The 27,885-nt window shown below is 35.6% G+C and overlaps 1 protein-coding gene across 1 annotated transcript; it reads left to right on the top strand.

Annotated features, from left to right (window-relative positions):
• The first annotated feature begins 1,327 nt into the window (after positions 1-1,327).
• LOC139126384 (transmembrane protein 192-like) lies at positions 1,328-19,954 on the top strand. The gene is made up of 6 exons (XM_070692450.1): positions 1,328-1,492; positions 5,574-5,717; positions 8,098-8,404; positions 9,565-9,714; positions 14,082-14,190; positions 18,445-19,954. The coding sequence occupies exons 1-6, from the start codon at positions 1,457-1,459 to the stop codon at positions 18,569-18,571; spliced, it is 873 nt and encodes a 290-aa protein (XP_070548551.1). The 5' UTR covers positions 1,328-1,456; the 3' UTR covers positions 18,572-19,954.
• Positions 19,955-27,885: the final 7,931 nt, after the last annotated feature.

Below are 27,885 nucleotides of genomic sequence, written 5' to 3'. Positions count from 1 at the left end.
ATTGAAAAATGCAGCGCTGAGAAAATACATCTAAGATCGAAATTAGGTCAAATTTTAATGTAAAATGGTCATGTCAACCGGTGAAATAATGAAATTTGCCCATATTTCCATTTCTTCATTTCAGGGTGAAAAAAATTGTTGGCCGAATAAGGGAGCCGTCATTATTTATGGCCTGGGGGTCGGAGGAATCTGAGGGGGGTCTTTCAAAAAATGGAAAGCTACAACAAGGGGGTGCTCAAAAGTGGAGAACAAGAACAAGAGGGCTACTCAATTTGTTGATATGTACTGAAGTATTTAGTGAAGTTATGAATTAATACACACACACGCACACACACACACACACACACACACACAATATATATATGTATATATATATATATATATATATATATATATATATATATATATATATATATATATATATATATATATATATATATATATATATATATATATATATATATATATATATATATTGGGACACCCCCTTCCTGACCTCCCCCCGTTGTGCAGTTGCTTGTGGTGCTTTTCGCACTCTTGTAAAAAAATCCTACAGAGAACACTGCATGTCATCAGAGCACTATATACAGACCTGTGCATCAGCCCCTGTCATAGCAATGGAACCTCTTTCCAACACAGACCTGTACCACAGGGTTTAATCAGGGTCTGTACAGGGCCTGTCGCAGCAGCAATCCATTTTACTGTATATATATTTAACTTTCCCAATTTCTTTTTTCGGGGGGGGGGGAGGGGTCACTCAAAATTTCTGTCGCAGAGAGGGGGGTTACACGTCATGGTTGGCAGGGGGGTTACTCGAAATTTTGGAGTTTCTAAAGCAATTCCTCCGACCCCCCAAGCCGTAAATAATGACGGCTCCCTAGTGTCACGGATTTTGGTATCTTCTCTCTGGAAGATCCTGTAATTTTTGAGAGCAAATATCGGAATAAAAGCAAGGAAAAGACATGCTCACAATGAATAAAAGAGACAAAATACTTGTAAGCTTAAATGCATTTCTTGTTGTCAGTAAATTTTGCTTCCACGATGTAATTTATTTATTTGCATGACTGTGAAAATGTCAGTTTCATTTAAGCACTTGCAAACGTCCTGGTGTGACCGTCAAACTTTTGATAATCTGACGTCTGTTTGTTTATCTATTTGTTTGCTTATCATATTGTTGGTTTGTATTAATTTGTTTTTCAACAACAGTCTTGAACAACGTTGTTTGTGAACATGTGGTGGAATCGCCCGTCTTTGGCATTAGAATAAAGTTCGTTTTCAAATACCGACGCCTGTCTTCGTATCGAAATCCTTACAGGGTCAGTCCGAGGTCGTATAAATTAGTCTGACAAAATGGCGGCGGCTGATGAAATGTATACGGCCAGCTTCAGAAAAGGGGTGTGAACAGAAATTAGGCGACTAATGGGCTAGAAGTTCCGACTAACACGTTACGTCGACGATGGTCAGTCTCGGAAACAACGGTAGTCGACAAGGGGTAAGACGATATGTTGCACCACAATACAGTTTTATCGTGAGTCACAATGTTTTCGGCTGGTTCGATTGACCATGTGATAGTCACATTATTGTGTGACTCAGTGTGGCCCTACGGACTTGGCCACGGTTTCCTTTGCACTGGTCTACCGTCCCGGTCGGACCTTGCTGCGAATCCGTAGCCTCTGCCACTCGGGTAGCTTGGTCATTGCCCCACTCCCAGCAGAACACGTCAAGGAATGGCAGGGCTCGTTTTCGCAGCAAGGTCGGACCCAGCTGCAGTACCGAAGTACCTTACTGTTTGACCATGGACGTAATAAAAAGACGTCCATGGTCCGACCCACATACCCAGGCAATACCTCGAGCTAGTGGAATTGGCTAAGTTTTTGATACTGGTATGCAATGTCATTGCCCCTCACGTTTGGGTGGGAGAGCTGTATTTACATTAATTTAAAGCAACAAGGATGAACATTTGTTACAGACTCAGTCTCTTTACTGTAAAGTTTTATGCAATGTGCCGTCAGCACAGCTTTTGATATCAAACATCAAGCAAGTCAGCGGCTGAATGTGCTTCCATTGTGTAATGCAGTGTCAGTGCGACAATATTCAATAACAATATTTTGATATGGAAAGTTGAGTGTTTCATCTAGACAGGGGATGGGGATTCCCTCCCACTGTTGACATGTTGGCACCCCAAGTAACAGGGCTGTTCACAGTTTACGTCATTGTTATTTCATTAATATGAAAAAATATGTATTTGTCTGCATTTTTAGATCACAATTTTGAAAATAACACATGCGAGAATGATGAAAACACATCTCAGTAGGTGACTGCTAGTGTAACCATGAATACAAAGAAACATATCTACAACTCAGAGTACAAGCTGCAAGAACAGCCATGTATGCAGCATTGATAAAATTTGTTCGGATTTCAAGCTGTGTGTCCAATGTCGCGTGCATACAGCTATATTTAGTAACAAACCTGTAACAGTGAACAGCGCTATTTGTCAAGGGGGACCAGTCCCCCCCCCCCCCATGAAATGGTGTCAGTCACACCTTAGAGATACAAGTAGAACACATGAACTGGTGAAATCCCCCCTAAATTTTCATGCTATCCTAGATGAAACACTGGGAAAGATTTCCTTTGTGCACGCCCTTCTAAGTTTTTATGAATGGTTCTTGCTAGCTGTGATATCGCAGCGGTACTTGTGGTGTGTATCGAACGTGCTCAGGTCATTGGGGTCATTGCCACAGTCCCACTGCGAGCCAAACTATAGGCTTCATTGGCAGTTTACGACGAGACCAACTGGTGTCGTAGATTTAGCTCGCAAAATAATGAAGTATATTAGCCTTTGAGTAAATAAACTTGTATCATCTTTATCATTGACTATCTGAGACTCATTCTGTACGCCTGCTAACTTCCTTGAGGATAAGAACACGTATTTTCGACCATTTTCCCGTGAGTCGTCGACAGTTTCTGTGATGTTTGCCCGATCGTGCGTACAACGCACTGAATATGTTGGAGGTCAAAAGTTCAAATTCGAGCAGGAACTGTCGACAACTCACAGAAAAACGGTCAAAAATACATGTTGTCACAGTCGGGTTCGTTAGCAGGAGTAGAAGATGAGTCGTAGATAGTCAGTGATACAGTAGGTATAATTTGATTTATTCCAAGCTATTTTATTATTTTGCGAGCTAAATCTACAAGCAATGCTGAAAAATCACGCTATAACAAAAAATTGTAGAAAACTATTGAAGTACCTGTACCTGAAATACCTGTGTTAACCCTTTTCCTGCCAAGTTCATATTTCAGCATCAGGTCAAGATGGTAAAAATTACTGAAATACAACATATTCCATATGGTGTATTTAACATAATGCTGTACATTTGATGGCCATTGAAAACATACTGTAAACTTGATTTTTAGCTCACATTTGGTATACCAATGTGAGGTAATCGTATAAGCTGAATCAGTTCATTTGCATGCTATTTGCATGTCTGTATGTATGTATGTATGTATGTATGTATGTATGTATGTATGTCCGTCCACGTCAAAAACAGCTAAACCACAGCACCTACTGTCTTAGTATTTGGTGTACAGGTGCACCTAGGGATGGAGATGTGAATTTGTTCAAATGAACATGTCAGTGCCAAAAATATGCAAATGAGGGGAAAGAAGGAAAAACCCTGCAAATTGCTAAAACTCTGTAACCATTGGTCAGATTGGGTTGAAACTTGGTGTGCAGGTTCCTTTAGGCATTATAAAGTAAGTGTTAAAAATTTGGGATGAAATTTGCATGTTTCTATTTTTAGTGTAATTTTTTCAGTTTTTAGTCAAAAAATGTTTTTCTCTGAAACCACTCATCTGATTGCTTTGAAAGTTGGAATACATGTTCCTCAGGATGACCTCAGTCAAGTGTATACAAATTGAATTGAAATTTTAATATTTTAATTGGGGGGCAATTTTCCAAATTTTTTGGTCAAAACTTTTTTTATTGAAAAATTACAAATCTGATAGCTTTGATATTGGTATACAGGTTCCTAAGGTTGATCAAAATCAGTGTAATGAATATCGTCAAGATGTCTTAAATTTATATTTTGCTGAATTTTTGGTTACTTTTCTCATTTTAAGTAAAATTTCTTCTTCTCTGAAACCGCTAGCCCATTGCTCTCAAATTTGGATCGGATGTTTGCAAGGTTGTTACCCTTCTAATTGTTGAAATTACGACAAAATTGGAAATATTACTGTTTTGGGGCAATTTTTGTCATTTTTGGTCAAAAAATCTTAAAAGATATATTCTTTTTAAAGCCCCTAAACAGACAGCTTTTATATTTGGTGTACAGATGTCCAGAGATGACAATAGTCAGATATGTGGAAATTGTCCTGAAATATACAAATTTGTATTTTCAAGACAATTTTGTTATTTTTGGTCAAGAAAACTTGTTCTCATAATTACTTGTCTGATAGCTTTTTAATTTGGTACAAAAGTCCCGAGGGATGTTATGAGATAAATTTTCTGCTCGAAGTGTTGGGAAACCCCCAAATTTTTATATTTTAGGTAATTTACTTTTGTGACCTTAAATGACCTACACCAACCCAGGATATGTTGTGAGAGAGTTTTGAAGGCTGTGAACATAATTTTATCATATTTATCCCTTGTGCATTTTTTCCCACTCTTTATTTTTTCCCCACTCTCCCACCTTTTCTTTTTGTCAAGCTTCTCTGGCTAAATTTTTTGTTGACATTTGCTTATGTATGTAGGATCTGCTTGTCCCATTACTATAGAAGTTGAAATGCATGTTCCTAAAGATGACCTCCAGTACCTAAGTTGCAGACCTTATTTGCTTTTGTCATTCTTGTATTTCTGGTTTAAATATTTCTTGAATTTACCAATTCAAACCGAATGTGAGCACACTGTCCTTGACGGTATTTTTGTGGACTAAAGATGCTATAACATACCAAGCCAAGTGGGTGAAAATACGTCAAGTTTTGGCTCAGTACCGCTTTTACTGACTTGGCTGATGGGGAAGTGATACCGTCTGGCAGGAAAAGGGTTAATCAGATACCTTTAAGCAAACTTGAGGTTCTACAGATATGCTTTAATTTTCTAACATAAGGACTAGAATTATTCAATATATAAGTGAAGTAATCATAAACGTTCCAAGAGAAAGTCCCAATAAAAACACTATTGGAAATTTTTGCATGAAGACCACTGTTTATGTTGTTTATATTATTGTGAATGGTATCAGTCTTACCAGGGAAAAATACATCACAGGCACAAATGCTTTTCATATGAAAAGGTAACACTGTAACTAGGAACAATAAAAGAAAGCAATAATGAGTTAAAAACTTGAACTCAAGAAAAAGATCAACAACAAAATACCAGTTTGAACAGTCAAATGAATTCCAAAACCAACACTGCAAGGAATTTTCTCTGGGTTGCAAGTCTAGTTTTGAAATCTTTCAGATTTACATCATCTCCCTTGAAAAAGAATGAAACATAGAAATTCTGTGACAGAGATACAGAGCAGATTATGTTCAGTTGAACAGTCAATCTATTTCTGTCTATGTGCTTGTCATTGCAGGGGTACTTTTTCGATCAAGATGCTTCACTAACACCATCTGTAGATGATCAAGAACAGTTGATCGTACAACTTGGAACACAGCAAGAACTAAGATTTAAACCAATTCCAACAGTCTTCATATCAATAGTACAAGCTATACTCTTTGTAAGCATCAATATGTATGTCTATTTACAATTTTGAATCTTTTCCCTTAATGGTAATGTGTGTTTATGACAATGACTGCTGTTGAAATGGACTGGACTTTATTGCTGTTCTGAACAACTGTATGTGATGAGTTCACTATTGAAAAAAGATTTTTTCCCTCTTCCCAGAGTGAATCTCTCAAAAAACATTTTCTTCCTGAGACATTTGAAAAAACGTCATAATTTGAAAATCCATGCTCTCTGTAAAGTTTGACATTTCACACAACTGCTTGGAATAAAATGGTATTACAGGTCATTGAGCGTTTGACTTATTTTAACTGAATTCACCTATGGGAGACAATATATAAATGGTATCCCTCCAGTTGCAGGAATGACACATCGTTATCCAACATCACCTAGCTTGTCCTCCATGTCTCACATCAGATAACGTCAAATATTTTATTTGCTAGAAGTAATTAGTGAATATATTTCATGATAGTGTAAGCCTCTGGCCTCAGTGTAGTCCATTAACTGATCACAAAACTCTAGAGGGCACAAAGCAAAATAGCAAAGTTAGATAATAGTGTCAGCTATTTCTTCAGAGTGCTTTTTCATAGCAAAGTAAAGAAATTAAAAAAGATTATGTAAGATAACTGTACTATAGGATTGCATTAGAAAAATACTTCAACTTTTATTCTATTCTTGAGAGCAAGAACACACCGTACAAAAATGGAACTCATTCTCAATGTCATTACCAAAGACCCTAGAAAAAGAGGGTCAGTGCTTTCACAGAAGATACAAACTCTTTCTTCTGGGTTATTACTCAAATATTGACCATACCCTACAAAGTCTGCACAATGCACCTCTGAACTGGTCTTTTTCGATAATTCTAGAATACTGTTAATGGGCAAAACTAAAATTCTCAGTCAGTGTCTTATTATGGAAACAGGCCTTGAAGTACAAATAAGGGTGCACAGTATGTGTGCACTGATTGATTGATTGATTGATTGATTGATTGATTGATTTTGGAAACAAACATAAGGAACTGTGCTATTTTTACACATTCAAATCTTCACATTGCTATACCCTGATAAATGAACAGTATTCCCTGCTTTATAATTAAGCCATGAATACATACATGTACATCAAAAGTTCAACACTCCACAAAAGATAACACTTAATGAGATAGCCGGTGCCTTGCTTCAACAATTGAATAATATGTTGTCTTGTCGTACTCCATGTTGACAGGTGAAAAAAGAAGAAAAATTCAACATGTATCCTAACAGATATCATTAATCGTAACATTAATATTAATAATAACATTAATCGTAACACAGAAAACAGTTTTCTCATCATGCCTTCATTGACAGCACAAAATAATTAACTCTATCAAGGACTTTCCTAAATCAGTGAAAATACTGGAAAGTTCACCACTTAGATTCATGTAATGCTTTATCATAGTATACAACAATGTCTGTCAGTTCTTCAGTAAGAGAACAATGCAAATTTCCTCAGTCCAGTGTTAGCTCATGCTTGTTCTATTACCAATTCAATGTTCAAAAGTCAATACATGTGTCTTGAAAATTTTTACTTTGATGTGTTGTGGATTGGCATTGGTACTCATTGGAATTGATACTGAATAAAGTCCTTAAATTAAACTATAGAGACAATGAAACAATGGACATCATGTGTTTAAATTATCAACTACAAATACTGTTGCCCAAACTTCAATTCTCTTTCCTTTGCCCAATTATAGGAAAAAAATAGAGTCTTGATGTATCATTAGAAGCGGCAACAGTTGTATTGCTTCCTAATATCACAGTGCACATTATTGGCTTGTTATGTTTAGAATACAATGAAGCAATCTGCTACGTGATAAATTTAGCATACTGAGTGTGAGGTCACTGTGTACTAAATTATGCAAAGCAGTACAATCATATCCAGCATTAAATTTAAAGTTTGACATTTTGGAAGACTGTGTGCATGGATATGATACAAGGCATAGCTATTATCCTTTGCCAAAAGGTAGAATTAACTCTAAGGAATTTTCAGAAAAAATGACATTGAATTTGTTGACTCATAAAAGTCTATGCTGTTCCATTCTTTGTGTGTCAGAGTAAAGCTGTTTAAACACAGACAGGTTTTGTCAACTTGACTTTATAGATGTAGCAAATATATATCATCTTATCCCAAATATCCATGTTGAATTATCAAATACTAATCCAGTGATAAGAGGTACAGGACATTTAAATCTAAAAAGCTGCAAAGCAACATCAAATTTTCTCGTTTTGAATTGCTCTAGTTTTTTTCAAGCAATGTAAGCAACAGGTTCATACTGCATATCGTCAAGAAAATATAATTTATATCTGATACTTTATTTAAGTTTATCTTTCTCTTTGCAGGTTTGCATGGCAATTCTTAGTTACCTACTTCCGTATGTGATAGAACCTGCAGTGCTTGGTCAGCCCAACAGAACTTCAAACTTCACAGCAATGTTTAACGATATCAATGCAACAACTGATACACGTCATGCTCACATGCGTTCATTCTCCATACTTGTTTACACTCATGCTGCCTTGTGGTTGGTAGTTGCATTGATTGAACGATATCTACGTTATCATCACTACATGTTTCGTAGAAATGGTTATCTTCAGTTCTACAGAATAACAAAAAATGTCCGCAGAGTTCCAAGTGTAATTTTGTCTATGGGTTAGTATCCAGTATCAACATTAACCCTCCTTGATGTTCAGTGGCAGTAATGTTGATAGTTTCTATATGAACAACTGCATCATGGGATGACTTCATTCATATTCATTCAATAAAGAGGGGCTGCATCCAACACCATATATTTTGCTCAAAAATCACTTTTTGGCATATATTCATTCAATTTTAATTAATTTGTTAACCCAAGATTAAAATATTGATTGGGTTCACCTTGTAGCTTGTCAAGCAGTCGAAAGTTGCGTGATAAATAAGTGTTAATTTGTGCAATGTATGCGAATCACCCAATTTCCTGGCTTCTTTTTCCTCCAAATTTCAAAATTTCCAAAGAATTTATCTCCATTCTGGCTGGGTCAAATTTTCTGAAATTTTCACATTATGTTCTTTAAATGCTACTTAACAAATTAAGTATTTTGTTTGGCAATAAAGACCTACATTTTGAATAAGAGGAATTTTAATTTTGGTAATCCTGATTTTAATCACTTTTTTAGTGTCAGGCTTTCTACACTTGCCATTTTAGAATGAGGATATATATATTGCAAAATAGTTGTTTTTTTCTACATATACTCTCCTTTCAAGTGAAATATTACATTTCAGAAAATAGCGTCAAATTTTTTACTTAAATTAATGTTGATCATTAATACCAAAATTGTGGTTTTTTACCCCAAATATACACCCACCTCATCCTTTAAGTAAATTACTTCTACCATACTAAACTTAAGAGTCTCTGCTTTTTGAAAATATATAGTATGAGGGATTTTCCTTGTCATCTTTGATTAGAAATATTGCTTGAAAAATACTGTGTTGGCAACATGCAGCTCCACCTTAATTTATTATTGTCCGATAATAATATACTATTAACAGAGAAAAGTTACATTGTGACAAAACAGTACAAGGTTCATTTGACAAAGTAGAATTATACGTTAAATCTACATAGATATTTCAAGGATATTCTTTCATCTTTTTTGTGTGTCAGCGTGTAACAGAACAATTGTGTATACCATGTCTGAAGGGAACCTACAACCCTAGCTGGTAAATCATGGTGGCCAGTCTCTGCGATTGAGGCAACATTTTAAAGACTTCATTAAAATGCGAGGATTGAATTCCCGTTATATTTTTTTAATGCTTTAATTTGTTTTTTACTGCAGGCAATGCTTTGATGTTAGTTGTAGTGATGTTAGTGCGGGATCTAAACCTTGACAGCAAACCACATAGTGTCTTTGAACCAATTCACTATTTGGAGTTGCTGATTACACTGGAGCTGTGTCTTGTCATGCCATGTATCGTCATTTACATAGGTAAGGATATTAGTAATGATCCCCATTTACATACACTGGGTTTACATCATTCGTATTCAACTTGCGATGATAAGTCATATGATTTGCATATTTATTGATGAGCCTGCCAAAGATTCTGCTCACTGGATATGACAAACTGTAAATTCATTACTATAATCTACAGAATGTCTCAATTCATATTTCTCAATGTCTAAGTGCTTCTATGGCAACACAAATCAGTGACCTTTGACCTAAGTCAATTTCACGTAAAGTCAACATGCACTTAAAGCCCCCTGTAGCTGTAACTCTTGAAATTTGATGACCTGAAAAAGGCTTTCTATTTTCTCTTGTTTTCTTAAAATTCTACAAATTTAAAGAATATAGTCCTTTACTAATGAAAAATTGGACAACTAAATTTGAATTTTAAGTGTTATTATGATTTCCTGCCATTTTTAAAATCTGGTAATATTACAAAGAAAACAAAGCATATGATGTACCAGTGGAAAACATTCAGTACTATGCATTATATTGGACTACTCTGTCGTTTCTTTAAAGATTCCTATGAGTATATGCATGACATACGGTGTTTAAGCTTTATTTGCATGAGGGCGCCATTTTATATATGGGCAAACATTTATTATCTATCTTGCTCAAAATTGCACATGCAGTCCCCTGTGAACAGTTTATTTTACTTGTAGAAACACCCCTCAATTTACTATCTATCTTGCTCAAAATTGTACATGCAGTCCCCGTGAACAGTTTATTTTACTTGTATAAACATTCCCACCAATTTGTTTTAGTTTGGAAGTAAAATCACAAAAATAATGCTAAAAGATATAGCTATTGGGCCTTTAAGGTTAAGTATGATGAATTTGGACCTGCACATGTTTTCTGCACTGATTTAACTCTTGCTTGCCGTAAATGGGTCATGTTGTAGCACATATTTTACATCAACTGTCATTGTTAAAATTACACTTTTACCAAATTTTTTGCCCTTATCTCTTAGAAATAAATGTGACTTATGACCTTGTAGTAATATTTTGACCCCTGAGAAGCTGATTTTTTTTTAAACATGAGCGAAAAATTAATATTCCTCTTCCTTTTAAGTGGCACAAGTTACACATTCACCTGGAGATATTTCAAAAATTAGCATGGTGACACTGTTATAGGGCAAACTGATCAATATGATGTCAAGATTTGATCAGCCAAGTTTGGTAAAAATTACATCATTCAGAGCAACAGGAAGAAAGCTAAAAAATTATGTAGCAATAAAATTTTGATATCATCATTTTGTAGTCGAAAATGATAAAAACTATACTTTTGATAGATATGCATCTTAAGGCTTGGTATTTATTAAAACTGTCTAATTTGCTAAGCATTTTATGATTGATATATTTAAAGTGAAGTATCTCTTTTTAACATAATGATCGAAGGTCATCATCTTATTGTGATGGGTTGAGTTGATGTCGGACGGTGAAAATTTTCAGTAAACGACAAAAAGTCAAAAACCACTGAATAGACTGCGTTGATATTTGGTACAGATATTCAGATTGTGTTCAAAGTTCTGATTCCTAAAAATGGAGTAATACAGTGTAGCGGTTAGATAGTTTTGAGAAATTGCTAACCCTCCTTTTTAACTAATTGATTTTTAGGGGTCTTTCATATATGTAGTTTTGGAAGGTACACTAATCCTGCATTTTGGACTGTTTTATGAGTTGTGGAACAAAAATGTGGTTTTGATGAATGTTAGAAATATGCAGGATGGCTGATTCGAAGTATCAGAGATTTTCACGTTCTTTTGGGCAACAAAAGCGCTAAAAAAAAATTTCATATCTCAGATTCTCACATTTGAGACGACCCTAAGCATTTGTAAAGTAAACATCCTTGAGTCAATATACAGACTTTGACATTCACATTCTCACATGCTACAGTCTTTACTCTAGACAATGAAGTCACAAGTTTTAGGTTAGTTATCAAGCTAGCACCAGCATCTGTCCCTGTGTTCTCACAGGAAATTACAGGGAACAAAATGTTATTTGAGAAGTTTCTCTCCTTTAAATAGAAGTTATATTAAAATTTAAACCTGTCATGGATGGATTGCTCTCAAATGATCTGAAACACAGTTATTGTCCATTAGCAACAAATCTATAGCAAGATTTATGTAAAGTTCATGAACTTACACAAGCTATTAGACAAAAAGATGACCATGACTTTGCTGCCCTACTAGATTATCTTTGCACCCTTAAATTGACTAATATTTATAGACCTTTTGTAATAAGGGTGGCAGGAAAGATTAGTTTTACGTTTCCAACACCATGGTACTGACCAATTCCTGTGGTGGCCTTCTACCAACCTTTTAGCAGTAATTCAGTTCATTCCTATCTTAGCTTCAGTTACTTCTTTCAACATTTATTTCATTCAGATTTCCGCAGCTTAGTGTATAATTTTGTAATCTTAATTACTGTCAACTTAGCTTTACTACACTTATTCTAACCTCATTATTCTTACACTACTGTTATACCTTATAACCACAAAATTTTTCAAGAGATGCATACATGATTGTCACTCAACAAATCATTTACAAATATGTCTTCTGCTTTTTTCTCCATGTACATATACATGTCCCTTTTCTCATAAAAATGGGCTTAAATTGCAATGTGAAAAAATAGTCTTTTTGCTTTATGTTGCATATTGACTTCATGGTCTGTCTACTTCACAGTGAGTGGGGTTGTTGATAAATGCCAATAATACTAGGCGGTCATTATGTCCAAGCGCCATTGGCGGTATTTTTTATTAATTTCTAAAGATGTCACTTTAATGTCTGTTTCCATGGAAATGAGCATGGTGACCCCATTTTTTATTTCATTTTTTGCTCTTGGACAACTTCTAAGAATGTTTTTGCAAAGTTTCATGAAAGTCACAAAACTCTTTAATTTTGACATAATTCGTCATACTCAACTTTAACTGAACTCTATGCTGGCTCTGCTGATCAATGTTGCATAATACAGAGATTGACAAGAATTATTGTGCTATTCAAACATATATTTAAAGGAAAAGTAATGCTAACTTTAATGAATTTTCAGTATTTTTTTAATGCCAACCATGAGTTCTTGTTCTACTCCCCATAGCATGTTGATACACACAGTATTCAGCTTGTCAACTCAGCCTGTACATGTGTAAACTGCATTGTTATTGTTAATGGCACAAGATCACTAATTCACTTCCGGGTTCGTTACCCACGAAGATAGTTCGGACGAAAAATAGTGCAGACCTTGAAGTTTTGATATCTGCATGGATGCTTGTTTAGTTTGAACTTTAACGTCAAGAATTTTTGTAAAGATATTTTTCTGCCTGACTCAAAATGCAGACTGTTGTGAATAATGGCTGAAGCATTTGGTGGTAATATGAGGAGTTCTAGGGCTAATAGAAATCATAACAATGAGCCTGAAATTTGTCAAAAACACCACTGAGGGCGCTATTTTCATCGCTATCTCAAAATTTCCGTGGACTTGCCCACACGAAAAATTAATGAGTAGTCAAGCTGACATTGACCTAACACCTGTTAAGAGGATTCGTGCCGCTGAATGTTTTAAAATAGGAAAATCGAGCTCAACGCTACTGTGGTGGCCTATGGGAAATGAATTAGTGGTCTTGTGCCTAATGAGTGAATTCTGGTCCGGACTAGAATTCAAATGTAAACAACAACAGTGCATTTTTCATATATAAACACTATGTTGACAAGCTGAAAAGTGGGTGTTTCAACATTCTTTCAGGAGTAGAGTAAGAACTTGCAGTTGACATACAAAATAAAGATATGGAAAAATCATCAAAAGTTAACGTTACTGGCCCTTGAAGTAATCCCTAGTGTACTGCTTCTATCCACAAATGGTGAATTTCAACCAATTCTTCTTGTCTAATTAGCTGTAGTGGTCTTGCTCTTCATTGTACATGAAAACTGGACAAAACTGATTGAGATCATCTTTGTATTAGTCATCATGGTTAAATCCTCTGTTTAGTTTTTATTTGGATGTCATTTTTTTCCATAAATATTTTATTCCATTACGTCATTTTCTTCTTCAAAACATGACAAGTTTAATACCACCAAGGCATGTGTCTGTCATTCTTACTGCATTCTTCATGAAAAAATATTTAAACAGTTAAAAGGTGAATTTCTCAAGTGAAATGCTAGTGTGTCTGAATGTTCAAAACACAGTCATTGTTTTCAGTAACTTTCTGGGTTATTAAGTCCAGTCATCTTTGTGTTGGTCAAACTCTTTCAGATAAAATGGATCAGCTAGTCAGACCACAGCACACTGTTCATTGATTTGTAATCAGCATGCAAACTTTGCAGACATTCAATGAAGTATGTTGTTGTTTTTTTTATCCAGTACGAAGTGTAAGATTCAACCGAGAGAAAGCAGCACCAGATGTTGAACAAGATGATCTAATGGCAGGATTCTTACAGTCTCATGTACAAACAGCAGATATTGGATTTAAGTAAGTCATCTTTCAGACTGCCTAAGATGATCTAATGGCAGGATTCTTACAGTCTCATGTACAAACAGCAGATATTGGATTTAAGTAAGTCATCTTTCAGACTGCCTAAGATGATCTAATGGCAGGATTCTTACAGTCTCATGTACAAACAGCAGATATTGGATTTAAGTAAGTCATCTTTCAGACTGCCTAAGATGATCTAATGGCAGGATTCTTACAGTCTCATGTACAAACAGCAGATATTGGATTTAAGTAAGTTGTCTTTCAGACTGCTTAAGATCATCTCTGTAAATTTTCATTGAATGTCATTATTCACAGAGATACGAACAACAAGATGTTTTGTTGAGTGGAATTCATGACATGTCATTGTCAAAGTGTGACTAGTAAATGGTGGTAAATTTGATGGAGTTGTCAGAGTGTGTCTAGTATGGTGGTAAATTTGTTGGAGTTGTCAGTGTTTGACTGGTAAATGGTGGTAAATTTGTTGGAGTTGTTAGAGTGTGACTGGTAAATGGTGGTAAATTTGTTGGAGTTGTCAGAGTGTGACTGGTAAATGGTGGTAAATTTGTTGGAGTTGTCAGAGTGTGACTGGTAAATGGTGGTAAATTTGTTGCAGTTGTCAGAGTGTGACTGGTTAATGGTGGTAAATTTGTTGGAGTTGTCATAGTTTGACAAGTATATGGTGGTAAATTTGTTGGAGTTGTCAGAGTGTGACTAGTAAATGGTGGTAAATTTGATGGAGTTGTCAGAGTGTGACTGGTAAATGGTGGTAAATTTGTTGGAGTTGTCAGAGTGTGACTGGTAAATGGTGGTAAATTTGATGGAGTTGTCAGAGTGTGACTAGTAATGGTGGTAAATTTGTTGGAGTTGTCAGAGTGTGACTAGTAAATGGTGGTAAATTTGTTGGAGTTGTCAGTGTTTGACTGGTAAATGGTGGTAAATTTGATGGAGTTGTTAGAGTGTGACTGGTAAATGGTGGTAAATTTGTTGGAGTTGTCAGAGTGTGACTGGTAAATGGTGGTAAATTTGTTGGAGTTGTCAGAGTGTGACTGGGAAATGGTGGTAAATTTGTTGCAGTTGTCATAGTTTGACAAGTATATGGTGGTAAATTTGTTGGAGTTGTCAGAGTGTGACTAGTAAATGGTGGTAAATTTGTTGCAGTTGTCAGAGTGTGACTAGTAAATGGTGGTAAATTTGATGGAGTTGTCAGAGTGTGACTGGTAAATGGTGGTAAATTTGTTTGAGTTGTCAGAGTGTGACTAGTAATGGTGGTAAATTTGTTGTAGTTGTCATGGTGTCACTAGTAAATGGTGGTAAATTTGTTGGAGTTGTCAGAGTGTGACTAGTAAATGGTGGTAAATAATTTGATGGAGTTGTCAGAGTGTTACTAGTATATGGTGGTAAATTTGTTGGAGATGTCAGAGTGGACTAGTAAATGGTGGTAAATTTGTTGGAGTTGTCAAAGTATGACTGGTAAATGGTGGTAAATTTGTTGGAGTTGTCAGAGTGTGACTGGTAAATGGTGGTAAATTTGTTTGAGTTGTCAGAGTGTGACTAGTTAATGGTGGTAAATTTTTTGGAGTTGTCAGAGTGTGACTGGTTAATGGTGGTAAATTTGTTGGAGTTGTCATAGTTTGACAAGTATATGGTGGTAAATTTGTTGGAGTTGTCAGAGTGTGACTAGTAAATGGTGGTAAATTTGTTGGAGTTGTCAGAGTGTGACTGGTAAATGGTGGTAAATTTGTTGCAGTTGTCAGAGTGTGACTGGTTAATGGTGGTAAATTTGTTGGAGTTGTCAAAGTATGACTGGTAAATGGTGGTAAATTTGTTGGAGTTGTCAGAGTGTGACTGGTAAATGGTGGTAAATTTGTTTGAGTTGTCAGAGTGTGACTAGTTAATGGTGGTAAATTTTTTGGAGTTGTCAGAGTGTGACTGGTAAATGGTGGTAAATTTGTTTGAGTTGTCAGAGTGTGACTAGTTAATGGTGGTAAATTTTTTGGAGTTGTCAGAGTGTGACTGGTAAATGGTGGTAAATTTGTTTGAGTTGTCAGAGTGTGACTAGTTAATGATGGTAAATTTTTTGGTGTTGTCAGAGTGTGACTGGTTAATGGTGGTAAATTTTTTGGAGTTGTCAGAGTGTGACTGGTTAATGGTGGTAAATTTGTTGGAGTTGTCATAGTTTGACAAGTATATGGTGGTAAATTTGTTGGAGTTGTCAGAGTGTGACTAGTAAATGGTGGTAAATTTGTTGGAGTTGTCAAAGTATGACTGGTAAATGGTGGTAAATTTGTTGCAGTTGTCAGAGTGTGACTGGTAAATGGCAGGAATCACATGATATTTAGCTGTCAAATCTGAAATATAGCTTCGGAAAAACTAAATTGGGAAAAGTATTCACATGGACCTTTCAGATATCTCATAAGTGATACATTCGCATGATCTCAAATTATTTGTAGAGTAAGACAGTCCCTCAGCTGCACTACGATTCTCATTCTAATTCTTGAGCTCTGACATGGTATAGTTTATGTGTATAATGGCCCTTATGAACAGTAGCTTTGATTGGTTGATTAGAGGAAGTTCTATGTTGATTGACAAATTAGTGGAGTTGATATGGTAAGTGTTCATGGCTGATCTATAGCAAAGAGTCATCAGTCCATTATGGGGCTTTTGAAAGACATTTTGAGTATTACAATCCTGGACTACAATTGGCAGAGCAAACAAGAAATGCAAATGCACCATCTTGAACCATTGTACTTCTGTTACACTGTCACTAGAAAGCTTGGATTTGATCACTTCCACAAGTGAGGACAGAGAATCAGTGTGTAATAGTGACGGTCACAAATTTCAGAAAAGTTTGCTTGCTATGCATTGTCTGAGTGTCTTAACCTGTTCACCCCTAATTCCCTGTAAACAGGTCCACTGTCACCATTGATAACAATGGGTTTAGGCCAAACCATGGTGGTGAAAGGGTTAAGTCTTGGTAGACCGCAATGGGTCCAAAGTCACTTGGCTTTTCTAGGGCGTCTACAGAAGTAGCTGGCTGTGGTTTATCAGTTTCATGCACTGGCTTTGAAAGAAGCCAACTGGCCCTGAGTTGTATTAGATCTGCTGCAATTTTATATCTTTGAAGTGCAGGGCCTTATTTGGATTCTTGTCAGCCCTAAGACAACTCATGTATATCATTACTATTAGACTGAAACAAACAAACAAACAAATTTGTGAAAATGAAACAGCATATATTAACAATACAGCAGAGTTTTTATGGAAACTTTAGATAAGTTCATTAGTAACACAGCTCAATGTCCACCAATACACCGTACCGCACTGTACATATGAACTAGAGGATATCTATTGAAATAATGATGAAACCTACTATTTTGTATTTTTGGGGCAAGTTTTGCCATTTTTGGTCAAAAAATGTGTTTCTCCAAACTACTTGTCTGATAGCTTTGCAATTTAATAAATTTAATAAATAAAATATTGATAAATTGAAGTGTAATTTCAATATTTTTATCATCAGAATGTTTTTAATCAGATGTCTTAATCCACCACAGCATCCAAGTCTTTGATTTCCTTGTCTGTCAAAATGAAAACAGAAAGATATTGTCTCTTTTAAATATATATGAAGAGGACATATTGCAACAAATTAACCAACAATTGTCTGTTATTGTCTTATAATTCCATGAATGCTCTCCATGTCATTCTTATCTCAGTTAAAATCCAAGGTTCATAGAAATTTGAAGTACTTTTTCTTTTACATGATAGAGATCATGTAATCAACATTGCATTCATAATCACTCTCATTGTCACTCCATCTATTTGATGACATTGTAATCATTATCATTCATTGTTAGATTCTCTCAATATTATTCTCATGTCAATCTTCAACTCTGTAGTAGTGGCTGTCAAATGCCAAGTAATGTCATGTTTTGTCACATCATTGACCACTCTCCACACCACTCTCCACACCACTCTCAAATACACATTGATGACCACTCTCTAACACATCGATGACCACTTTCAAACATACATCATCGACCACTCTCCAACACACACCGTTGACCACTCTCCAACACACACCGTTGACCACTCTCCAACACTACCATTGACCACTCTCCAACACACACCGTTGACCTCTCTCAAACATTTATTCCGACACAGTTTTCACAATCTCTCAGTTTTTAAACCACATGTACTATGAAATATGTTTTCAATACTGATATGATGCAATACCAAATGTTGATTTTCACTCAACAGGGACACAGATCACTTGGATGATATTCTGGAAAAACAAGCTGACATGATCAGATACCTTCAACAACACAATGCTCATCTTGGTAGGAGAATAATGAAATTAACAGCTGCACAACAAAACAGAACCTAGATGAATGTGAAGAACAGAAAAGTCAACTTTTAAGTTTGACTCCATAAAGTGTGAACATTTCACAGCCACACTGCAGCATTAAAGAAATTTGTATAGCCATGTACAGCATACAGTGCCAATCACACTATTGTATTTCTTCATCAGATCCAGTGACCAGTCTAGATCTGGTCAGCAAGTGGTCTTGTATTTGTTCAGTCTAGTGTAATTTGGCATTTTGTCTTATGTGGGCCAGTCTGCTATAGCAATCAGCTTTCACCATTCGTTTCAAATATATACCAGTATACATTACTTCAAAGTTGTTTTCAAAACTCAATTCATTCTTGGTAGTCTCTCTGAATAGGGTGTATGGTAAATCTTGTAGCAGTTCTTATCTGTGATTAGGTATTGTGATGTTCAATTCAAGTGAACTATATCTAATTATCCACATTCTGTTTATTGGAGAATTTAATAAAATATGTATGTAATTAGATGTTATCAGAGTATCAAAATATAATGTAGAAATTCAGTACGTTGAACAAAGTTGTTTGAATGTTCATGTAAAAGTAAAACATAAAACAGATTAAATTTATTTTTGTGTCAGTTTCATATTGATTGTTGATTTGTTAATGGTGATAATTGTGATTTTTCCGACAGCTTATATCAAATTACATCAAATGCATATCAAATGTTCTAAGTCACAAACTGTCCTGTGGCTTATTTCTGAGATAAGCAAACATACCGGTACAAAGTATGGATGATAGAACATGAATAAAAACAAGAACAGTGAATAGATATTTTTATAATACGATTCAGTTTCCATGCCAAGCAAGTTTTGGCAGTGCACATGACACTGAATTGGTAACAGAGAGAGAGAGAGAGAGAGAGAGAGAGAGAGAGAGAGCAAAGAAGTCATGGCAATGCACATGATACTCTTAACATGTAGCACAAAGAGAGAGAGTTTCTAAAATTTTCTGTTTGTAAGCTGTGCATAGCTATGCTGATGTATTGTTTCACATAGAATATCTTGGATGACAGTAGAAACATACACACTTCAATGACTATCATGGTAGAAATGAAAGCATCATAGATACTGAATAGTGTACAGCTATGTGTCATGTAGGAATAAATATGGATGTCTGAGCTATCAAAGCTGGGCTACAGTACTGTCTCTATTGTTCAGTGGTTTTGTGAAAGATGACAAGAATCCCAGTCAAGATAATCTCTCTGACAGTGAAGAACATTATGTTCAAGACATTTTCAATGATATCACATCTTATTTTGCAAACAATTCATCCATGATGAAATATAGCATGTACGTTGTATTACCTTATCGACAATAGTGAATTTATGTATTTATTTCCAACTTTTGTCAAATTTCACAAAATAAAGTTCTGAACATTACAAGATTCTGGTCTGAAATGAATTGTGTTCAAAAGTGTGTTAAATTGTAAGGCTAATATTTTTATTGTCACCAAAAATCTTAAATTGCAACCATGGCTGCTGACCCCAAACATAAAAAAGTTTGTTTTTAATCATTTGGAAAACATAAACAGAGGTAAATTTCTACGCTACTGGAAAGACATGTAGAACCTTGAGATATTGAAATTATATAAAAATAATCAAAAAGCTTCCAGAAGTGAATGGTAAAAAGAACTCCAGAAATACAGACGTACCAGTAAATACTGCAGTTTACTCTAAATGTTGAGTAAAATGAATCGTGAACCTGATAGGGCAACGTCGTTTTAATTGTCGATGGCCAAAGCAAATCAGTCATTGCGATTTGTACAAGATCTGCAAACTGAAAAGTATTCCCCCTTTACTTGTTCATGTTTGAATTACGGCCTGACTATCATGATTGAATCCAGTATTAATCGCTGTTCGGTATTTACGGCTTGGTTAGGATCGCCCATGGTCCTTTGTAGAAGGACCATGGGTCCGGCGTAATAATAATAGCACTAGTAATAATATACAGTTCCCCCTTGTCGCTGCTCGAATGAACAGAAAGAACACCCTTGGCCAGCAAAATTGCCAAGCACCGCGCGAGCGTCATTGATCGATTGCAAAGTCCTTTGTTTATGAATTACGCAAACCCACTGGCACACAATACGCATCATGCACTGTCCATACCTGTTGCGCAGTACCTCAACTGCAAAGCGACTTTGAAGAAGATCAAACACAAATCGTAGAGGGGAAGAACTACAGACTTTTCTGGATTAGTTCAGGTAAGATAACATAATAATGATTCTTTTTCCTGGTACACCTCGGTCTCGAATGTCAACAACACTTTTAACGCGATATCTAAGGGATTAGTTTCACCCAGAACATGGCAGTGATCAAGGTGCACACATAAGGAAATGTGGAGTCGATCTTTGGTGGCAAGGAAATCTATTTGTCCGATGTGGAAATGATGATACCCGATTGACAAATTATTTGCTGAAAATTATGATTTATTCTCAGTCGGATGTATATTATTATAGTGTAAGAATTAAATGCCACAAAACTGAACATAGACATGTATTATTCGATTATCTCCGTGTTGTTGGAAATCATTGAAAGTGCAGTTAGAAAATGTGTTTACACACAATCCTGACAAGCTAACACAGTAAGAGAATGACGTTGCTCAGAACCGCAATTCCAACAGTTTTATTGCTTGTAACACTCACTAGCCACGTCCCGCAGTGACTGAATAGATTGTGAGTGGAATTATCACCATGGTTACGTAAACAGTGTCGTAAATACGGTTGAAAACAGTGAGACTACTGTCGTTACGCAGGTTCTAGACGTTTCAGTCGCTTACTGTCCAGCAAATTGACGAGTCAGACCCGGAACGTTTTGGTCGTATTTCCCACCTAAAATCGATTCCTGAATTGAAACGGGGGAGAGGTAAAGTCATATTCTGTTCCCGTAAAACTCAAAGTCAGGTTATGCATACAGGGTATTTAGTGTGGTGGTGTGCACCGATCCATTGCGGGATTCCTAAAGTGCGTGGGTTTCTATTCTGATCGAGCTAGAATTTATCTATCATTTATCATAGGTGCTCGAGGTCGTTACGTTTCGACTGCTAGGTCAAAATATTCATTGCAACAGAATGGCTTTTATAGCAATCACATCCTGCGACGGGGTATTGCAGTGGAGCATATCGTGGAGCTTCTGTTTTAACTCCATGAGTTGAGGTACAGCCGTTGAGGTAGACTAGTAGCCATTTTTACCTCCATAATGTAGTAGATGAACAGTTGCCGGTCGTTGCGTAATAGGAATTATCGAAATGCAAATTCATGGTGATCAACGAACAATCCAGTACTTTCTAAATGGTTTTATTGCGGAATGGTGAGGACCGTACTCTTTCGCCAGGAAAAACATACGAGTATGGGTCGTCGAGGTAGTATAGCAATTCTCAAAAAATACTCCTGCCAGCATAACATTGAATGCTTTTACCTTACCATTCAATCTAAAGTTTTCCAAGGTTGTAGAATCCACGGAAATTCAATCTAAACAACATCTTTTTACGGTTACTGCAAAATTTCGCGTTCAGTCGCATTCCCAGGCTGAATTGTGGACACAACTTTTTAAAGTGTGTTGTCAGAAGAATGTCGGTGGAAGGTTGTAACTTCAAGCTACAAGTTACTAAGTTGAAAATTTGTTTTGAAGAAGCGCAATTCTGCATCAGACATTTGATTTTAGATCTTTGAAGATCATTTTTAATTCATTTCACTTTTCAATGATCTTTGAAGATCGTTTTTAGTGTCAAATCAAGGTACCAAGTGACAGTGTTGCTATCAGTCCCATAAATTGGGGTTTTAGTTCTCTATTTTAAGCGTTTGAACAAGTCAAAAGTTAAAATTCTAATAGTCGTCATAGCTTACCAAGCGAACGCAATTGCCATAAAAACTGGTTTTCATTCAGAACTGGAGTATAGGCCTAATTACGTGATATTGCAGCTTTTAAAGAGCACACAGTCGTTTAACATTTTTACTATTGTCATTACCGACAACGGAGAGACCGCGATCATCAGTAAAATTCCACAATCTGCAAAATTGAACCGATTTTATTTTTCACCTGTTGACTGTTTGTTATGAGGTCAACATGGGGACATATCACCGATAGGATGTCTAAGCTTATGTGAAATAGTCTATAAATAACAATCACAACCTAGAGTCTGTTATAATAGAGTACGCGATTCAAACCAAAGCATTCTAGATTCTTCTCATCATGGCATGTTATCACAATTAATATGACATGATATCAGAATATGAATGTAGTGGCACGGTGATGAAGTAGAGAATTGACACAAGAAAGTGCCTACTTCATCATGCAGTTAGACCTCGCCGGTTATAGGAATGTTATCAGACTTTCTTCGTAACGATCCGACAGCGACATAAACACCGTGATGATTCAAACAAAATATATTTCACCCACTCTGTAACTTTTTACTGCAGAGAGAGTGGCAGCTACACGATAAAATATATACAACGATTATTCCCACTGGATATATCAAGCGTGATAAGTAACATTTCGGCGTAAAAGTGACGGATAACGCACCATTACATTTTCAACACGACCAAGAATCTTATTTGATCATAAATAATGAATATCACACAATAAGCAAAGTGTACCAAGTGTTTCCTATCTTGAGTGGAATAATAATTAAAAGTAAAGTCAATTAAACATTTACACGATTTGAAACTTATTTAAAAATATGATTCATTTGATGGTAAGCGTAATGTGACACTGCCGAATTCGAAATGATATACGAACTTGGGACTTTGTGTTGAATGGGCACTGAATATTTTAATAAAATCTATCTTTGGATATTTAGATTGATCAAAACATTTATACGTAGAGATATATCCGTACATGTATAAACGTATACAATGCTGCATTGGGTCTCTTCGTAGTTTCCAAGACGGGCGCAACTACATTTGTCATTGTGAGATGATGCCCCTTACTTGGGGACTGTCAGGATCATGCCGCCAGCGACAGGAAGTTGTGAGTTGAAATTTGAAAATTTCGATGAAATTTTGCTAATTTCTCGACCACATGGGACTAGACTTGGTTCGACCACGGTCCTAGAGATAAAATGGAGCTAGTTTTAGATTGTTCACCTGTTTACCAAAATGTACAACTTGCGCATTTTTCGCCTAACGGTCAAAATCGGTATAAATCAGAACGTTGTAGGCTAAGGGTTTTTCGGCGTTGATTTGAAATGGGCAATTTTCAGGGACCGTCAATACACAGTGACTAAGATGTTGGAATTCCTAAAGCCCTCAAGCAAATATGAGATGTACAGAACGTACAAATGAGGTAGACTGTTCAAGACAGTTCAAAAAACTCTAGAACCAGTTTGTAACATTTCATGACTTTCATCTCGCTAAAATCTAAAAATGCATGAATGCCATTGAATTTTTGTAATGAAAAAAGAAGTAGGCATCGTAACGGAGCCAATGCTGCAACTGTTGATAATTTTTTTCGATATTTCTATGCAATGAATCAAATACAGTTTCTTGCTGTCTCTCTACGGCATGCTGAAACACGGAATATTCAATTTGTCTACAAGGCCTAATGTAATTATTGATGATATTTGAATTAGAGTCCAGACTGAAAGTCATTTGTATAAAATTGCACGGTATACATACACAGGCTGTGTTTGCAAACTGAATACTGCATAGTTCAACATACTGTAAGGAGTGGAACAAAAGGGCAGTTGTATAAAATATCGTCAAAATTATTAAAGTCAATCCAGCTTCTGCCCTGATACTGTCTATCGGCAGTGTCACTGTCACTGCATACCGACAGTGACTCGACAGAAATAGCTCTGACTCTGATGTAGTTGAACAAAAGTTTTTTTTTATTTTTATTTTTATTTGGCTTTATTTAATGAGGGTAGCCTGGTAAACTCTAGATAGAGTTTATCTCCCCCAGGACCCTCGACATTAAAACAAATATATACAAAACCACAAAAACAATTTTCAAAAGTGAAAATACAAATAACCACATATAACAACTGCCACATTTAACAGGAAAAACAAGAAAAAATTAAAATTCTGCCCAATATTGTTTTAAATAATTGCTTTTAAAAGAGACAAGTGTCTCAGAAGATTTGACTTCTGTTTTCAACTTATTCCATTCCATAGCTCCCTGTACTGACCATGTGTTTTTAAAAACATTCAGTTTGGCTCTAGGGATATCAAGCTTATTTTGGGAGCTAGCTCTGGTCACATGGCCATGACACTGACTGACATATTGAAACATTTCCGTCATATACAATGGGGCTATACCTTTCAAGGATTTAAAAACTAAACAAATATTTTTGTATAAAATTCTATCAGGTAAAGGCATAATATGTAATGATCTAAAAAGTCCATTGGTCGGATAATTATACTTAATGCCCATCATAACACGCACAGCGCGTTTCTGTAATTTGAATAACTTATTTATATTTACACTAGTTCCCCATGTACTACAACAATAGTCCATTGGGGAAGTATATATGCATTATAATATGTTCGTCTAGTACTTAATGGTAAATATCGTATTATACGTCTAAGTAGAGCTATACGTGAATTGACCTTTTTATAAATTGAATCAGTATTTGACTTCCAGTTCAAGTGTTGATCTACCACTATTCCCAGAAGTCTTCTTCATTTACAGACTCTAAAATATTCTGACCAAGTTTACAATGAAGAACATTACTTGGTAGACGTGACAATCTCTGATGTGTGGTCATAAGCATGGTCTTTGTTTTACTTGTATTTATAACCATTTTATTTTGCATACACAAATTTCTTACTGATTCAAGATCATCATTGAGTGTTTTTTCAATTTCTGCCAGGTTCTTTCCTATTGCAATTATTGTAGAATCATCGGCATACATTCCAATGGTGTTGTTGACAGCTAAAGGTAAATCATTAATAAACAATATGAAAAAAGGGGTCCAAGTATGCTACCTTGAGGAACCCCAGTAGATATCGGTAAAGCGTCAGAAATTTGATCTTGAAAACACACAACTAATTTCCTATTTGAGAGATATGAATGAAACCAGTTTATGGATGTTATATCACAATTATAGATTTCAAGCTTTTTCAGAAGCACATCATGGTTCACTAGGTCAAAAGCTTTGCGTAAATCCATAAAAATTACACCATTTAGATCACCATTATCCATAGCCTTAGACCAGGTTTGAACCATTTTACATAAAACTGTCTCACATGAGAAACCTTTTCGAAAACCTGACTGTGAGTCATTAACCATAGGTTTTAAGAACCCGTATAAATGACTATGAACGTGTTTCTCAAATATCTTTGAAAAGACCGGGAGTACTGAAACAGGCCTGTAGTTTCCACGATCTTGTAAGGATCCAGACTTGTGCAAAGGGGTAACCTTTGCTCCCTTCCACACATCTGGAAACACACCTGTTTTTAAGCTTAAATTATAAATGTAGCATAAAGATCTAGCTATAGTGTTTGATGATAATTTAAGAATCTTAGGACTTATCTGATCAAGTCCAGTAGCTTTAGCTGTATTTAAAAACTTGATAATTCTTTTAACACAAATTCCTTCGCTAACTGGGGGGATTTTAAAACTCACATCTGTACCCAAAGTGTCATGAACATGATTTCTTAGTTTTGTAAAATCTGTTTCTGAATCTGTAAACTCTGTAGTAAACTGATTCACTATATCTGTGAAAAACTTATTGAAAGAATTTGCTATTTCCTTTGGATCTGTAATATCTGATCCCTCTACTTTCAATGAAGCGGGGCAAGTGTTTGACTTTTTGGGCACTAGATCAGACATGTACTTCCATAACTCTTTAGTATTTGTATTGTTTTCCTCTATGAGCGATCGGTAGTAATCAATTTTAGCCTTTTTAACCATTTTATTAACTTTCTGTCTCCAGATTTTACAATCAGTATGATTTTTTAATGCCTTAAATCTATCTCTAGTGTGAATGGCATTCAAAATATCATCAGTTTGGGTATATGGCGCTCATTACAGTGAAATAACATGTTTAGTATGTACAAAAGATCAGACCAGAGAGCAACAAGGAAAACCAGGAGACTTGACAGTTATCCGGGATTTCTGAATTCTGTCATATTAATATAATCAAATATTAACCTTTGAAAGCTGTAATTTTCCCACTAACATTTCAATGCATCATTTAACCAATTTTTATGAATTTATCAGTATTTTTTCTGATAATTTTAGACCAAATGGACAAAACTTTTTAATGGTTACATTTTTGATCAAAATTATTGGAAATATCTTAAACAATTGTCTGTAACTGAAAACAGTCTAATCATATTTTTATAAAAGTACTATGGCACTTAAACGGTTAAAGAAAAAAGATGGAGCCACCATGCTTGATTTTCTTCAAATGAACGATGAAAAGTCACCTTTTTTCAAGAAAATAACTTCAAATAATGTATAAAAACCATTCAAGTTCATGCAGTGAATGAAATTTTTCACATTCTCAACGTCAAGTAAGACTCTACACAAAATGAAAAAATATGTCATTGAATGGAACTACATATTTTTTTATTACCAAATTTGCCATTCTTACACGCAAAGAGCACAAAGAGACCTTTCACAAAATCTGCAAACCGCTTAAAATAGCAAACGGACATTCCAGAACAAACACACATTGCCTTATCGGAGCAAAATTAAGATGATGGATAGCTGACAATACAGGCTTGAACGGAGGACATGACAAGTTGTTTTCGTTCGTACAATTTTGACATTAATTAAGCATCTACGGCTTCTGCGCCAGGATTCCTACACGCCGAAACAAAATTAAGAACTAAAGTACGACAGCAAATAACGAAAATATTAATAGCGACGCTCTAGAGAAGCAACTGTAACTGATTATCGGAAAACCAACGTACTAGAATGTGATGCAGAAATGGGAGCAGGGAACCTATAAAGAAGGCAGCGCTTATAATTTACGAAAATCTTTGCATAAGCTCTTTGACACCCCATAAACCTGAGAAAATGCAAAAAAATACAGTGAAAGCAAAACAAAACAAAACTGGTGACTCTCCCCAGAGCATTTGGCAATGAAAAAAGAAAATCAACATTTGTTCGCAAAAGTTCACGTACCGAACATCTACCAAGAGTTAAAAGATCTGCGAAAACGAAATTGATGATGTCGATTTTCCTTTGAGGAATAGAAAATACCATGCTTGGCGTAACATAATGTGGTATCGAGTGACTGTGATGTAACTTACATTCACCAACCAACGTGCTTGGAGTAAATCACTCCGTTGAATCAGACGTCAACGCTAGCGGAGAAACAATAACAAGCTGTACTTACAGTAAAGCAAACTGAATAAATTAAATAT

This window comes from Ptychodera flava (genome assembly GCF_041260155.1).
Source record: "Ptychodera flava strain L36383 chromosome 3 unlocalized genomic scaffold, AS_Pfla_20210202 Scaffold_27__1_contigs__length_13241970_pilon, whole genome shotgun sequence".
Classification (NCBI taxonomy): Eukaryota; Metazoa; Hemichordata; class Enteropneusta; family Ptychoderidae; genus Ptychodera; species Ptychodera flava.
The sequence above is the reverse complement of the archived record's forward strand: the minus strand, read 5'-3'. Positions and strand labels throughout refer to the sequence as shown.

Bases quoted from the DNA above. Each gene is read 5' to 3' on its own strand.
- LOC139126384 (XM_070692450.1), top strand. From the start codon at position 1,457: ATGGTCAGTCTCGGAAACAACGGTAGTCGACAAGGG. The intron at 1,493-5,573 runs GTAAGACGATAT...TTGTCATTGCAG, and splicing joins ACAACGGTAGTCGACAAGGG to GGGTACTTTTTCGATCAAGA. The intron at 9,715-14,081 runs GTAAGGATATTA...TTTTTTATCCAG, and splicing joins ATGTATCGTCATTTACATAG to TACGAAGTGTAAGATTCAAC.